The 16,743-nt window shown below is 44.7% G+C and overlaps 1 protein-coding gene across 1 annotated transcript in view; it reads right to left on the reverse strand.

The window, feature by feature from the left end:
• Anxa13 (annexin A13) overlaps positions 1–16,743 on the reverse strand; it is a 51,896-nt gene that overhangs the window by 23,706 nt on the left and 11,447 nt on the right. Inside the window, exon 2 of the mRNA XM_038342930.1 lies at positions 6,158–6,233. Within this exon, the coding sequence (XP_038198858.1) occupies positions 6,158–6,233 (76 nt within the window). The remainder of the gene's footprint in view (positions 1–6,157; positions 6,234–16,743) is intronic.

The following is a 16,743-nucleotide window of genomic DNA, read 5'->3' on the forward strand; positions in this document are numbered from 1 at the left end:
CAGATGGCCTCTGCTCTTTGCTGATGAGCTCCAGACCAACCCCCCAGCCGAGCTCTTTCCTCTGAGTTCCTCTCTTACTTCCAGCTGCCTGTGGCCACATTGTCAAGGCTCTCCAAGGTATTTCTATTTGCAGTGTAGCATAGCTGGATTCCTTTGGTAAATCCTTAAGTCCCTTCTCTGCCCTATTATTTCATATCCATGCATGACATCACTTTAGTTAGAAAAACCAAAGTCACCCAAAGGGTTCACCTCTGTTGCCTTTGCTTCTTAATGCCACTGCCAGCAAATCCTGACTGCTTTTAGTCTCTCTGATGCAAAGCATTGATCTCTGCAAGGTCCGGCTCATTTCACCCCATAATCTAAATGCCATTAATGAGTAGTCATGTCTCCTAGGGTTAGATCAGAATCCCAAAACGGAACAAGACGTCCTGCAACTTGGTCTCAAGCTGATCTTCTAGGCCCATCTCTGTGATGACTTACACGGGGCTCATTTAGCTTCTCTTAATGATATCTGTGGATCAGTTACTTTTATAAGCCTTGAAGAGTCAAATTCCTGTTTTCTATGTTCTCCCATAGCCAGTTATATAGCCAGTGTTAGGACCCATTGTAGGATTGCATATATGTGAAGCTGTGAGACTGGGGGCTGGGCTCTGGGCAGTCGGTGGTCACTTAACTGTAATGGGCACTGCTGCGTGTTAGTCACATCCATCTTGCTTGAGCCATAACTGGGAGCTTGGGGGAGCTGAAGGTTCTGCCAGGTCCACTGACCTGTGTTTCCTATGCCATAGTACTGAAAATGTGAGACTGAATTAAAATGACTGATCTATGACTATTTTTACACTTAGAAATTATGATTTAATTTTAATGCGAGCTTGTGTTTTGTGAAGGAACCAGAGTTAAAAATAAATTGAATAAGAAGGAACTACTAAGTCAATAACATTTGCATTGGCAAAACTTTGGGAAAGTTCATCTATTAGTGGTCCAGATACCTTACAATGGATTATTGACTCTTCAGGGATGTGGGTGAGTCTGACATAGACGTGAGTCTCTTTACACAGTGGATTATGGTAGTTCTAGCATGTTCTGTGAAAGCGCACGTTGCATTGTCCTGCACTTATTTACTCAAAGAAAGGTGATGCAAAGTCAAGCTCCTGGGAATTTGGGCTAGCACTTCTCCCACTCAGTCCGTTGCCTCTTCTGAAATGGCCACTGCCCTTAGAAACATAGTGTGAGCCACTGACCCTTTGATGGTGGGCTTCTGACTTCCAGAACTGTAATATCAATGTGTTTCCATGGTTCAAAACCGTGTAATTTATGGCGGGTCATTCATTATGAGATTCTAAGACATGACTATAATTGCTCTACTCAACAATGTCTCCAGTTTCTATGGCAGGAACCAAGACCTTTCTCCTCATCCCCAGACCTGAGAGACCTGAAGTTGCTGGTGTCTACCTTCAGTTGAAGGGGAAGAGAACCGGCACAGCGACCTCTGTGTGGAGCTGAATGAATGAACTGGTGGGTGAAGATTACTGGGAGACTGGGATTCCAGGGAACCAGTAAACGGAGATGACATATTTTGATGAAGGAACTGGGAGCAAGAAAAATAGCAGGCCGTGATTGTGGACGGAATGTGGAAAGGTTCTTGTTAGAGATGAGAAAGGGAAGAAAATAGAGCCTGGAAAACACCTGTGTTCTACCTTCATTTGGCTCTGTATCAGCACTTAAGACTGTCTTTGGAAAGACCCAGCCAGAACTTAGAAGGAGAGAGATCCAGCCCAGGGGACAGAGAGCCCTGGGATAGCCACTGTCCTTGGGCCAGTCATTTCATCTCAAGGATTATTGCCACCTCTGTAATTGTGGGACGATTCCAGCTAGTTGGGTTCAACCGCAAAAAGAGAACATCCTAGGATGAGCTCACTTGCAAAAATAGCAGGAGTTAATTGCCAGTCTCTTTCTGGTTTGGTTCCAACACTGTTACTCACGTTGTCTCTCTTTGTGTCCCCCAGGGCTTTCACCTAGGTGACGTGTATCTGTGCACTCTACGACGTTTTCGTAGCTAACTTTTAAATGTTTGAATGCCAGAAATCTCACCTCAGAAAAGATTTCATATTCTTTGAAATATCATAGAATGTACCCTTTCAGTTCTGCGGACCCTCCTTTCATTGGGGGTTCTTCCTGTCCCTGTCAAGGACCTCAGTATTTCAGGCTTAGATCCTAGAGCCTCCCATGCCTTCCCGCCTCCATTTGGTATTCTCACATCTTTCTGAATAAGTGAACGCATATCTGTATGTATGAATGGCAGCAGAAGTTTGCATACCATTTGATAGAACTTTGACTCTACATTGGTTTGAGTTGTATTTATACTAAAATGGACTGTATATAGGACAGCAAAGGCCAATAGTAAATATTCTCCACTGTGATGTCATATGCAAGCTGTATCTGGACAACCATGGAGACGTGAGTTTATTAGAAAAAAATCTGATTCTGTAGATTTTCCTTTCTTTTAAACAAGAAAGATCTGAAGATGGACATATTGGTATACCCCTGTAATTCAAGTACTAGGGAGGCTGAAGCAGGGGGGATTACAAGTTTGAGACCGACTTGGCTATATAATGAGTTCAAGACCATCCTGGTTCATGCAAGACCCCATGTTAAAAAAAGTAGGAAAGCAAAACAAACAGCAAAAACACAAACACAAGAGAGCAGAGTGGTTGTAGGACGGTTTAGCACCAGCCTACAAGTAGAGGAAGGACAGAACAATGACACATAGATATCCTTGAAGTCATTTGAGAACAAATCTCAGGTTGATCCTGGAAACTGTTTTTACAACCCAAAGAAGCAGCAGCTTGCTGAAGGTGACCTCACTCTGCATTTCACGGTCTGCGTGTCTTAGAAGCAGGCCCGGCTGCTGAGCGATTTCCTGTAAACATTTGTAACGGTTTGAGGCAATCGGGCCAGCCCAGTGGTTCTGGGAAAGGCTTTAAAACTGAACAAACACAAAACAAACAAAACAAAGACCCTCTGTGCTGGCAGTACTTCAGATACTGGAGGGGAGTAATTACATCGCTTTGTTAGAGCCAAAATGATCACCAGCCTGGAAGTATCCCGGGGGCATCTGTGGTATGCTTTCCCCAGCAATTTTCTGGAGAGTAACTGGATGATATGGCGTTTTGGCAGGAGGGAGCCACAGTGTTTGAAGGCCACAAGGTTCCATGTGGCAGATAAACAAGGCTAAACTAGCAGCAGAAGCTCCAGCCCACACTGACCTGGTTGACCCCAGAAAGCTGTGTTCCTAAAGCTTGAGGCAAGGCTTCACATTCTCACAAGGGGCGGTGGGAGGGGGCGGTGAGCACAGGGAAGGCAAGAGAAGTGATGGGTGGGCCTGGATCCTGTCTGCAGAAGGCATTTATTCTTTATATACATTTCTAGAGGTTATTGTGTCAATGACCACAAATTCAATGGCTTCAAATGACACGACTTGGGCCCCTATGGTTCTGGATACTGGAAATCTGAAGCTACTGTGTCAATAGGTCATAGTCCCGGTTCTCCCAGCTTCTTGGTGTTCTTTGACCTGTCATTTAACATGAGAGCAGTCTCTATCTGTCTTCCCATGTCCCCAACCTGGCTACCACCATCTTTCTCTCTGTCTTTCTTAAAGACACCCATCATTGGATTTAGAACCTACCTAGGTAACCCTCTTCCTAGCATCCTTAACTCAATCACATCTACAAAGACCCCTTTTCCAAATAAGGACGAGGCCATTCTCCCAGATTCTGGGGGCCTAAACCTTCTAGAGGCCTCCATTCAACCTTTTGTGATGGAGAACAGGTTGGGCAATATACAGGCTGACCTAATTGGATCTGAGCACACTGTGAAGGAGAGGCTTAATGGTTACCATGTAATGAGGGCCAATGGGGTGCTGTACAGAGCGCATACTGATAATGCAGAGGAGAGTGCTGGGCTGAAGGTTAGGACCTGAGTTCTAGGCCAGACGCATGCTCTGGAGTGGCTGAGCGTTTTGACCTCTGTACACCTCAGTGGACCCGAGCTTGACCCAAGGGTGTGGTCCCAGGCTCAGTAGTCTTCTTACTGAGAACTATTGGAGATGCAAAATGGACAGTCTCCTTCTTGTCTTGATGACCAGCATGCCTTTGGACAACTGAGGAACCATGCAGAGACCATCTCTGGTGACTTTGTTATCTAAAAGGCTGGTTCATGTACTGTGCATTAAGGCATTCCCTTTGGTGGCGTCGGCTGATGGTGATGATGCCGTAAAGGGTTAGTTTATAAGCAGAAACTGGTGGATGGTGTGGTGCTGAGGAACTGGGAGAGGGGCAGCAGAGGAGCCCAGGCTGAGAAGGAGAGTCGGTGTTAGGGAGAGGTTGGGGACCGTTTTGGGTTGCCCATGACCCAGATTGTCCACATACTTAGGGCATCGTAAGACAGCAGGAGAGCAAAAAGACCCCAAATTGTAACCTAAGTTTTGCCTCATTTGGAGAAATAAACTATCATTTTATCATGAAATGAAAAATGAAATTTATGCCCTGGAAATGCTGAAACATGCATGGGCAGCCCGTATATGGTGATTCTGTTGCACTTGCTCATTGGGTTTCACAGTCTAAGTTGATGAGGATGACTGACCAGGTCTCTTCCTCAAGAGGGCACCAGATCTCATTACAGATGATTGTGGTTGCTGGGAACTGAACTCAGGACCTTTGGAAGAGCAGGCGGTGCTCTTAACCACTGGCCCATCACTCCAGCCCATCATTTTATCACCGACCATTATAATTCTGACTTGCCTAGGTGAGAGTGCTTGTAATCTTTGCTACATTTGGGGCTTCTGGCCTCCCATTCAACCCAGCAGCTACTAATCGACCAATCATGGCTATCTAGTACTTAAAGAGTAATTGATGCAAATCAAAATATTCTATAAGTACAGAGTACATGTCAAATTTCAGAGACTTAGTACAAAACAACAAAGAAAAAATAAACAAAACAGAATGTAAAATACCTCATTCATAATTTTGTCAATATTGGGGTAAATGATATTTTTATATAAATTGGGATCAATGGAACTAAATCATCAAAATAATACATCTTGTATTTTTTCTTTTAAAAATTTTTAAAATTTGGCTTCTTAAAAAATTAAAGTGAAGCCGGGCGGCGGTGGCACATGCCTTTAATCCCAGCACTCGGGAGGCAGAGGCAGGCGGATCTCTGAGTTCGAGGCCAGCCTGGTCTACAAGAGCTAGTTCCAGGACAGTCTCCAGAAACTACAGGGAAACCCTGTCTCGAAAAACCAAAAAAAGAAAAAAAAAAAAATTAAAGTGAAGCTGGGCATGGTAGCTAAACAAGATAATGATGGACAGGTGACATTGAACTGGGCAGTGCTCACACAGGCTCTCTACACAGAAAGAGGCACTTTGGCTCCATTCTGAGTCACATGAGAACTCTGATTTTGGCATTCAGTAAATGCTCAGCCCGGATGTTCTAGAATGAACTCTAGGTGAGAAAGGAAGAGTTCATGCATCATCATCATACCCAATAACATACTCCCATCTCCACCCCACCTCCGCCCCACTGCCAGGTATCTGGCCTTCACCACAGAGCATCAGGGACGTCTCAGCTGCCTGGAAAGTACCCTGGGGTTCCCTTCCATGCAGCAAACCTCAGGCATAAACACCCTAAGGTTTCCATGCAGGTCTTTCCTAGACAGCTGTCTGCTGGACATGAGACTAGAGATGAGCCGCAGCGGTGTGTAAGCAGGGAGCCACCGCCCCTATGCTTTCTCTGATTTCCCCAAGCTGTCACTGCACAGCAGGACTGTCACTTCTAGATGCATCTTCCTGGCCCTGAATCCAGCTCTTGTCAGATCTGATTCCTCATGACCTCCCACGGAAAAGGCCGAAGTAAATAAGACAAGATGAAGATGGCATAAGCTTGACTCCTAAAGAAGTTCCCCATGACTTCAACGTCAAATTAAATGTCACAAGATTTAGATTCCAATACCTTTGAGACCTCATTGGAAGAGATCAACTTGAATTAGCATAGAATACATATGACAGGTAGGTCTCCTCCAGCCACTATGGGAACGTTGGTCACGACATCAAGCTTAATCAATTTCAAAAACAAATAAATGAACAAAATTATTTCATACCCATTCCTTTGCAGGCTTTGTACAGCTTTTTGGCATCTCGGTCTGCATCAAAACCCTCATGGATTTTCTCTTTGGCCTGGAGAGGAAATAATTCAAAAGGGGACAATGTAGACATTCTTTAATTAATTTTGCTGGAATTGATGTTCAACTAGAAGACCTCGTTGTCAACCAAACAAAGGACAAATACCACTCTACAAGTGGATTTTTATTGAAATCAACTTGGGAAAGCTTTGGCCCCAGGGAGATGGCTAGTGTTCATTGGGGCAGCTGGCTTTGGGTGATCGTGGGAGAAGGGTCTCCTCTGTGCCCAATAATAATTGCTCTGGCCAACTCTATGGTAAGTGATTTTCATATCAGCCCATCTTTGGGTGTCCTTTTCTCTCAAACAAAGCCTGACACAGTGGGCCAGTGTCCCTGGAGAATCTGTCCTCCGTGACAGATATGCCAAATACATCCAGGAAACAGGCTTTGCTGGCCAAAGCTGAGGAAATCTTATTACAGATTCTTTTGCTGGCCTGGATTGGTGCCACCCACACAGGAAGAACATCATTAAGTTTGCCAGAGACTCTACATGTGAACCGACAAGAGAGTAAATTTAGTTTTTTAGTTCTCTTGGGAGAGAAAAGTCCTGTTTGTATATTGAGCTTTGTCTGGTATTTCAGTCTTTGGAGTTACGGCACGCACCGATGTATTCTTTTACTTATGCCGATATCCTTATTATTTGCATAATAATAGCAAGGCTGTGAGTGTGGAGGTCTTCCTTCACTCAATCAACAGACTTTGTTTTGATTTAGCTATTTTAAAAAGGCACTTTCATGAGCAGTAACCTGGAAAACAAATTCTATTTGCATAAATGACAGGTAACCATAAATGTAAACAGATGACGATTAAAATTGAATTTTAATGGGTGAGATCGCCATTGTGCAGCTAATAACCTTGAGTACACCCGAGCTCTCTCAGCCGTTGCCTTTCCTCACTCTATGAGGCACCCATGTGTTTCCTTCAGTGAAGGTGGCTTAGGGGACAGGGGCCACATCACCTTCACAGAGGAAACGAAGAGCAAACCCACCATGGGACAATGGGCGTGTGATATTTATCTGCTTAGCATCACCATTTCTTGGGTGGATTGCCCCACCCCCATTCTCCATGTCCCAAACGGGGTTAACAGTCACGAGGCCTGGTCATCATCGTCGGTCAGCATGTGGACACCTGCCTTGGCACTCTGGCTGTCGTGACTGTTTCAGGACTGAGAATACAGTTCATACAGAAACAGCCTTTCTCTTGGTTAATATACAGAGAGAGGAATGAGACTCTCTACTGGCCCTGTGGAGCTGAGTGACTCTTAAAGCTGTTTTGGTGGCCATTTTGCCCACTGCATACCCCAGACAGAAAGCGTAGGGGAGAAGGGAGAAGATGAGAGCAAGAACCAGCGAGGAGAGAGGAGCTTGGGCGAAGGAGGAGGAGGAAGGCAGGGGGGAAAATATCCCCAGCATGGCAGTGCCTGGATCCTTGACTTTCTGTTTTCGTTAGTGACAACTATAGACTTCACACTTTGACCACGAAAGTAGGACTTGGGTTTCTACCCTGGTAATCCTAAGTATCCTTACTCAGTCTGTAGTCTGACATGAATGGAGAATTCTAGGTTCTGAGAGTCAATGGAGTCCTTGGGTGACCCCTCACCTTTTTTTGGATTATGAAGGCATGGTCCATCAGTTTTAAAAAAAATTTCTATAAAAAATTTTTATATTTATTTATGTATTAATTGATTTTGTTTGTGTTTGTGGGTGTGTGCATGCGAGTGTCTGTGTGGAGGTCAGAAGATGACTTGTAGAATTCTATCCTTCCACCATGAAGGTCCTGGGGCCAAACTCAGGCCACTCAGTGGCAGGTGTCTTTACCCACTGAACAATCTTGCCAGCCTGACATGGTCTGTATTGAAGTATCTGAAACAAGCCAGTAGACAAACTGGCATTTTTAGAACATTGCTACATACCAGCCAGTTTTTAGACCTTCTTTGGTTATCTACAGAGAAGAATGACCATGACACTCATCGCGTTCATTATAGGCAAGGACACCTGGTTTCAGCATGCACCATCCTGCTCAGGCCTTCTGCTGGGGCAGAGGACTGGCATTCCCAGTCTCCTTACCCAGCTCTCGTGTGGGTTTGAGAAAGCATACCTGCTGCTTTTGCTGGCAAGATTTGCCACACTATTTTTAGGACTCACTACCAAGAGATGCTCAAAACCGATGAAGAATTCCAACATGGTGATATCAGAGTACGTGGGCAAACATGGGATTCTTTAAACATGGGACCCCATGAGGCCACACAGACATACTCATGGAACCCACCCTCCTTTTCTTCTTTGATGTGTGCGTGCATATGCCTCTGTGTGTGTGTGTGTGTGTGTGTGTGTGTGTCATGGATTTGCCTGGCACATAACGTTGAGTGGACTCTGTATCTGAAATACCATCATCGACAGGGAAGGACAAGGACCAGGTCCTGCTTCGTGTCAGCCATGCTGGCTCTCCTTTCCAGCCTACTTGAAAAGAGAATAAAGTCTTGTTCTTTGCAGCAGCAGGGTTAATGTTGTGCCATGTCATGATTTAAGAGAGCAAGCAAGCGAGAGAGGCAGAGGGGGAGGAAGGAGGAAGGAAGACAGAGAGGGGGGGAGGAGGGAGAGAAAGAGGGACTCTCAGCCTGTTTGGATTTTTCTTCTTTGTGCTGGGTCTGTCTTCACAATGACTGTATTTATGTCTCTCAGTGGCTCCTTGGCTGACTGCGGGATGTCCTGGGGCTTCTTTGGAGAAGCTGGGACAGGCTTTCCTCTGGAATGCACAGGTAGCAGGCACGCCATAGCCTTTGTTCATTGTTAAATGGGCAGTTGACTTTGGGTCCTAGTTCTGTTTGCCCGTCAGGAGATTTCAGTCTCGGAACCAAAGCCACGGTGCAGCAGTCTCGGAACCAAAGCCACGGTGCAGAACTTCCCATGGGGGAGGAATTGTTTTGGCTACAGAGCTGGTGGCATGGACGCCAGCACAGGTTTGCCATGTTCCCAGGTTTTGAATGAGCACAGAGACACCCTGCCTGATTTGAACGTGGAGGTGGGGTGACAGCCTTTGTGTTTTGATGCGTTTGTTTTGAGCAGTCCTGGCACCCAGTGACACTCAGGAAGTAGAGCTGACACAGGAGAGTGAATGCCAGTAACAATCAGTGTGAAAGCCTGGGCCTGAGCCACGGGAATTATGCTTCAACTCTGATTCTGCTCCTTGGCTGCTCCCTGGAGTCAGTGCCCTTCTCTGTAACCGACAATGTCTCTCCGGCAAGGCCCAGGCTGTCATGAGACTACATTTAAAATGCCAGTTTTATGCCACATGTTTGCTCCACGCCAACATGAAGCATCGCGCTCTCACACCCCCACCCCCCACCGTGTCAGCCCGTCCTGGCTTCTTCAGTCATTCCTTGTTTTTTTGTCTTGTAGTGATGTCTACAACATTTCAGGAAGGGATATTTGTGGAGATAACAATTACCCATGCTTATGAGGCAGGATCTCATGTATCCTAGGATGTTCCTGAACTCACTATGTAGCCAAGGATGACCTTGACTCTTGAGACTTCCACCGTTACTTCCAAGTGCTGGGATTATAGGTGTCACCACCATGCCAAAATGCCTGACTCAGTTTTGCATATTTCACCAACAAGTTTGAAAAGTTGAATGTAAATATATATATATATATGTGTGTGTGTGTGTGTGTTTGTGTGTGTATTTATATACACATACACACATATATGTACATAAGTTTCATATTCTGCATATTTTGACTCACATGTATTTAGTATACATCTCTGTGCACACACATACATATGTATACAGATATATACCTATATATGTATCTCTATATCATAATGTCCAAGCAGTATCCTTTATTGCAGTTGACCACTGAAGACGTAGTGGTTAAGGTAAATAGATTATGAAATGTTACCCATTACTAGCTGTATAATCTACCTGCTGGCAAATATTCTAACTTACCACACTCTTTCTTGACTTCATCATACCATCTAACATTTAAGGAAGGGGATTTTTTTTTTTTATTTACAGAAGAGCACTTGTTATCTTGCTTTTAAAGTCTTTAATTGGGCTGGAGAGATGGCTCAGTGGTTAGAGCTCTGGCTGCTCCTCCAGAGGACCTGGGTTTGTTTCCCAGCACCTACATGGCAGCTCACGATGGTCCATACCTCCAGTTTCATAGCATCAGGCGACCTCTTCTGGCCTCTGCAGGCACCAGGCTCACACGTGGTGCATAGCCAGACATACATTCAAATGCCTGCTTGGGCCACCATTGGTCCTGAACACTTGTTTGCAGGAGGAAGGAAGAAAAAGGAATGAGGAATAAAAAGGCGAGAAAGGATAGAGAAAGGGAAGCGCTGTTCGGAGAGTTTAATTGTCTCTGATATATTCTAATTAGTTCATGTGGCTCTTACATGCTATTTATTCCTTTTTAGTCTTTTTTGTCATTGTTGTTGGGTGTTTTGTTTTTGGAACAGAGTCTCACTCTATCTCAGGCTAGCCCATAATTCACTCTCTAGGACAGACTGGCCGCAAAGTCAGAGCAATCCTCCTGCCTCAGCCTCTGGAGTCCTGGAAATACCCAGTTTTATAACAGAATACTCTTATTTTCCAATCCTGTTGTTACCTAAGCAGAGAATTGGGACTGAGAATGGGCACGGCTGAGTTAATGGGATTCCAATTCAGCCTGACTAGAAAGCCTGGCTCTTCAGCTTGGCTCTTCTTATTCCTCAGAAACAATACTTTATTATCCTTTTAATTAGAGCCGACGGCTCATCTCTAAAGCAGACCTGCACTTGCTCATGTGTAGTGTGGTGTTCAGATGCAGTCACGTCTCCAACAGAGTAGCATGATCATCACTTGGTTGGTGGCACGTAGAAGGCGGGCTGCCTGGTGACGTAAGGATGTAAGGGTCACTTGTGGCTCCGAAGCATTGCTGCAGTATAATAGGAGTGGCCCTGGGATTTAATATTTCCACCACAGGTCTCTGGAGGTCCTGGTTTGGGGTGTTCTGCTTAGCAAATATTTGAGAATGGTTGCCTGGTATCCGGGCTCTGAGCCAGGAGGGCTCAGGAAGCACAGAGGGCAGAGGGCTGCTGAGCCGCCAGGTGCTGCTGCTGTGGCCACGGTGAAGTAAATGATGCTGAAGATATTGAAAGCAGGGGCCAGGATTAAAAGACGGTGCTTTCTGGGTATATGAAACAGGACCAGAGTGAGAGAGTTGTGTTGGGGATAATCCTGGGCACGCCTAGATTCTTCGCAGAGGCAGCAATTACCATTGCCACCTTTTACGGCACCAGGAACCAATGTTGTCTATTCTGACTGAACTTACCTTGTACTATTTAAAAAAGAAACAACAATATTCTTGAAAAGAATTAACAGTTTGATTGAAGGGTATCTGGCACAATGTACTGCATACAACTGGATGCCTTCAGTTACACACATAAACCCACGGAACTCTCACCATGATCAAGGGTTGACATACATCCTCACCTCCCCAACTTCCTGTCTTCCCTTGAATGTGTGAGGAGAGCACTTTGCTCTAGATTTACATGCCTGACTCATTTTAAGTGTGTGTTAGAATTTTGTTGACTAGCGGCTGCATGCTGCAGGGTGCATCCCCAGAGCTGGCTCGTTTTGCATGGCTGAGACTTTACAGTGGCTGATCAACAGTCTCCTCCCTGCCTTGACTCCTGGGAGCTGCTCCATGCACCATCCCTATGAGTCCCTCTGCAGTGTTGATCTCTCAGTGACTGGCTTATTTTACTTAGCAGGGTGCTTCCGAGGCTCATGAAAGTTGTTACAAATGGCACGATAGTTTTTGTTTTTAGTGCTAAATCACATTTAGTTGTAAAATTGCCTTGTACTGATTTTCAGAACGTTGTGAAGTTAAGAAAACCAAGGTCTGGCTTGGAACAGGACTCCTTTGAGTTTCCCTCTCTGCCCTTGAAGATATTTACTCTTGTTCCAGACACAAAGCTGTCTCCCGTCTTGCCTTTTCTAAGTCTGCTTTCCCTTCTGAAAGTTAGCAAGAGTTCTGCCTCCCATGGCCTGTTATGAGGACACAACCATTTGGCACAATGGTCGGCATGCGGTGGGCACTTATTATTTCCATTTTTGCATTGAGTTGAGTGAGTACCTCTCCCGGTGCTTAGCCTGGAGGCTTCAAAATTGGAAGTTAGGTTGTTGAGATAGCTTCTTTGGTAAAGTGCTTGCTTTGCGGGCATACAGATCTGAGTTCAATCCCTTAAACCCTTGTAAAAAAGGCTAGGTGTGGCATTGCACACATGTAATCTTGGCCTGGGGAGGCAGGCAAGTACTCACTGGCCAGCCAGCCTAACCTGGTCTATTTAGAGAGATCCTGTCTTAAAGAAACAAAACCTAGAAACAATATGGATAGCACCTGTCTGGTTGTCATTTGGCCTTCACACAAATGTGTGTACACTTGAACCTTCACTGACGAACATTCGAGTGTGCACACACACACAAAGGTGAAACCTACCTTTACCACAGTGAACTAAAAATTACTAACTGTATATTTTGACAAATCCAAAACCACTTTATACTTTTAATTAGCATTAGGGGTTAAAAACCATAGAGAAGTCTAGGGGAGTAAAACTTAGCACTGAGAATGACAGCCCAAAACTGATTGCTTGTTACATGGCAGGCCCTGGTCTAGGTCATTTACATAAAACCCTTTACTAATCCTTGCAGCAGCTGTGGGGACAGGTGGTACGGCTGTGTTAAAGACTGAGGCGGAGAGGTCCATGACCCATCCAAGGTCAAGTGATGGAACGAGCGTCCACGCCACCACTCTGGGTCCAGACACTTCACCATTGACTTCCTATTACTGACGCTTTAAGCCCCTGTTAAAACGAGTTTTAAGGATGAAAATTGCAGTCTGACTCTTTGAAAGATTGTCTTTCACAGAAGCATCATTTGACCTTTGTCCTTTGGCCAGAGAAGTCGAGAGCCTCTTGTCTAGATAGCTGTAGGATCAAGAGATGCTTAATGGAGCAAAAATAGAAAGTGGAATGAAAACTGAAGCCTGGGTACCACTTTTTACAAGGTAGTATGAGCCTCCATCACTTCTTAGGTGGGTTGGGCATGCAGGAGAGTCTCTGTGGCCAGAACTGTCTCCCAGTGTTCCTTTCCACTCAAGCAGAACCATGTGTTCTGCTTCTCATTTGGAAACTGAGATGAACATTTCTTACCCAACCGTCTCAGGAAGATTAAATATTGGCCATTAGGCGTGATGACCCAGAGCTGGCAGAGGAGAAATCAGCTTTTCAATCCTTCTACAAGCTCTGAGGACACTTCCTCCTCCTCTCCCCATCTTACCCTACACTTTCAAGTTCTCCATTCTTCTAGAGCAGAAAGTACTACAGCATGCTGTGTGTGTGTGTGTGTGTGTGTGTGTGTGTGTGCATGTGTGGTTTTAGCAAAGGTATTCTGAGGATTGGAAAGGCATGGCCTGTAGAAAGCCACTTCTAATGCGTTTTTTGGCGGGTAGGTGGGAGGTGACTGCATTCCAGCACGACAAACTGTCAAATATTGACATAGGCAAAATGTCACTTGTCTGATAGAATCCATGTGAAGTGACTGTTGCTTTGTATATTTCCTGAGGGGTCATGTTGGTGAGGCAAGGGAGGAAGAGGAAAGCTATTTCAAGTGGATTCCTAACTGTAATTTCCTGACTGGGACTGATTGGCAGAATGGAGCGTAGTGACCCTCGAATGTTTTTTTTTTTTGTTGTTGTTGTTGTTTTTTTTGTTTTGTTTTGTTTTGAGACAGAGTTTCTCTTTGTAACTCTGGCTGTCCTAGAACTCGATCTGTAGACCACACTGGCCTCCAACTCAGAAATCCACCTGCCTCTACCTCCTGAGGGCTGGGATTAAAGGTGTGCACCACTCGGGTCCATTTGTTTTTTAAAAAGTGGTTGCCGTTGCCATTGATTCTGGGTGTAGTCAAAGAGCCAGTCATAGTATGCGGGAATATACTAAAACTTCAACTCTGTTCTGAAACCATCTCTAACGTGTCTGCCTGGACCTGGGGCTTTCCCAGGCTACAGGACTTTCAGTACCAAATCTGTGACAGTTCTGGGGGGGAGACTGATGCTCACCATCCTATTTGAAGCTGACTAGGTAAGTTTGCAAGGGCCCGCTGTGAGCCGCTCTTCCTAACTCTGGGCCCAGAGAGGTCCTACAGGTTATTGGAAATCAACCGTATGATTGGCAAACCTATAAATTAAGCTTTTGATTATGGTCTTATTTTCTAGCACACCCACAGATTTTGTCTGTTGTGTTTATATTCTACACTAGAGACTTCTGTCTTCTTCCCTTTGCCGAATACCAGCTATTCACAATTTACCAGCCCGGCTTTTTCCTTAGACAATAGACTTCTTGGTGATTAAGAGTCACTCCATGTCCACTGCCACATCTCTTCCATGCAAACTACATTTTTCTCCCTCACTTTAAAACCTGAGAGCAGGTGACAGGATCAGAGCCATCAGCAGGCAACACCAAGTTTAGTTAGAATCTGATATCGTCTTTTGTTTTCTCTTATATATACACGGATGCTAGTTCACTACTCATGGTGCTAATCTAGAGTTTCCGCTTAAGATACATTCACCGATGCAAAAAAAGCAAACAGATTTAAAAGCGGTAATTAGTAGGCCTGTTAGATCAAATGACGTGTGTATACAGCGGGCATCATGAAGGCTGTATTTAAGTCTGAACTCTGGGACACACTGGAGGAATGTGTCTAATCCTGTCCTTTTCGAGGTAGAGAAACTACAGTCTGGTTATGAAGTCACCTACCAGCAGTCACCACTTGCTCATGGACTAGATTCCCGTCCCTGTAATGACCTCGTACCTCTAAATGGTTAGTCATTTGTATTTTGAGCCAGTTAGTCTGAACACGAATTATTGCACAGTTAAAGTTCATGAATTCAGAGCCAGAAAATATCCTCATGACGTAGCCTCAGACACAGACAATAGAGATTGAGAGACAACTTGAAACAATCAAGAGGCCATTTGTGTTTTAAGCATGACATGTTGGTTCCATTAAGTTGATTGTTTCTTGGTCATGGTCTCCTCTGGGTAATCAATCTTATCAAAAGTCTCATTTTTTTTTAAAAAAAATCAAAATGCACATAAGTGCTTGTATGGCAAACACTAAGACTACTAAACAGAAATCCTTGTTTTCCTGTGCATTCTGCTGGGCACATTCAAGCCCAGTTGGAATCTTGCAGGAATATTTGGTGTTCTGCCCTGTGGTTATTGCTTTATTTCCAAGGGGATCCTCGATGAACACACCAGCTAAGAGCAGATCTTTCCCTAGTCCCAGTGCCCCTTCCTATAGGTTTCTACAATTACTAATCTCAGAGTAAATCAGAGAGCCAGGAAGTACATATAGAAACCTGAGCTCTGTCCACACAGGGGTGCTGGGAGTGTCACAGAGCCAAGGATTGCCAGGCATTCTGCTTTCAGAGTGGCAGTTTTGAAGTGACACTCTGATTGTTAGGTGATTGGACATCACTCTACGTGAGTTAGCTTTTTGGATAATTTGACAAATGAGATTGAAAGAAGGCAAAGGGGGCTGGAAGGATAACACAGTGATTAAAGCGCTTGACTCACAAATATGAGGCCTGGGGTTGAGACCCCCACCACCACCACACATGTAAATGCCTGGTGAGTGTAGTGGTCCTCCTGTAATTCCAGGGTGGAGAAGCAGACGCAAGGGATTCCTGGAGCAACCTGAATAGGTAGAGTAGCTGGAGCTGGCAAGCTCTGGGTTCGGTTAAGCCCCTGTTGCAATGGGGAAAGCGTTTGAAGAAGACTCCTGATCTCAACTTCAAGACTCCATACACATGCACACTCCCATGTTCCCATACACAGATTGACATGCATACACACACACGTATACCACACAAAGAGAGACATATGCAAAAGGAAAAGAAAAAGACATCAATTTGGATCAGAACTCGATATGTGTTATTTACAGATTGACTGTGTATTGAAAAAAAATGAGTGAAAATTCTTATATTAGAAATAAACTCCCTTCTACATCTAGCCTATATGTTGCTACTTTTTTAAATTGATTTTTTTTTTTAGGCAAGACTTCTGTATTTAGTTGGCTGTCCTGGAACTCACTATTGCAGACCAGGCTGGCCTGGATCTCAACAGAGATCCTCTTTCCTCTGCCTCATAAGTGCTGGGATTAAAGGTGTGCATGGTAATGCACACCTTACTCTTTAATGGCAATTAGCATAGTTAGGGAATTTTCTAGAAAGACAAGCATTCTTAGCTTATGTATGTTGATATGACATTTATCTATCAAAGGTGACTGTGGTGTTGGCCAGAAGCAAGGAAGCCTGACTTAAGACTCTTCTACAGCCAACACCTTCAAGTTGCAGGCACCATTGATCTTGAAGGCAGCAATGGACATTCGGAAATGCAAATGTGTGGCCTGCTTCTCTGTCGTGCTGAGTGAGGCTGTAGGGAGATGAAGCCGGGAAACC

This window comes from Arvicola amphibius, chromosome 9 (assembly GCF_903992535.2).
Source record: "Arvicola amphibius chromosome 9, mArvAmp1.2, whole genome shotgun sequence".
NCBI classification, from domain to species: Eukaryota; Metazoa; Chordata; class Mammalia; order Rodentia; family Cricetidae; genus Arvicola; species Arvicola amphibius.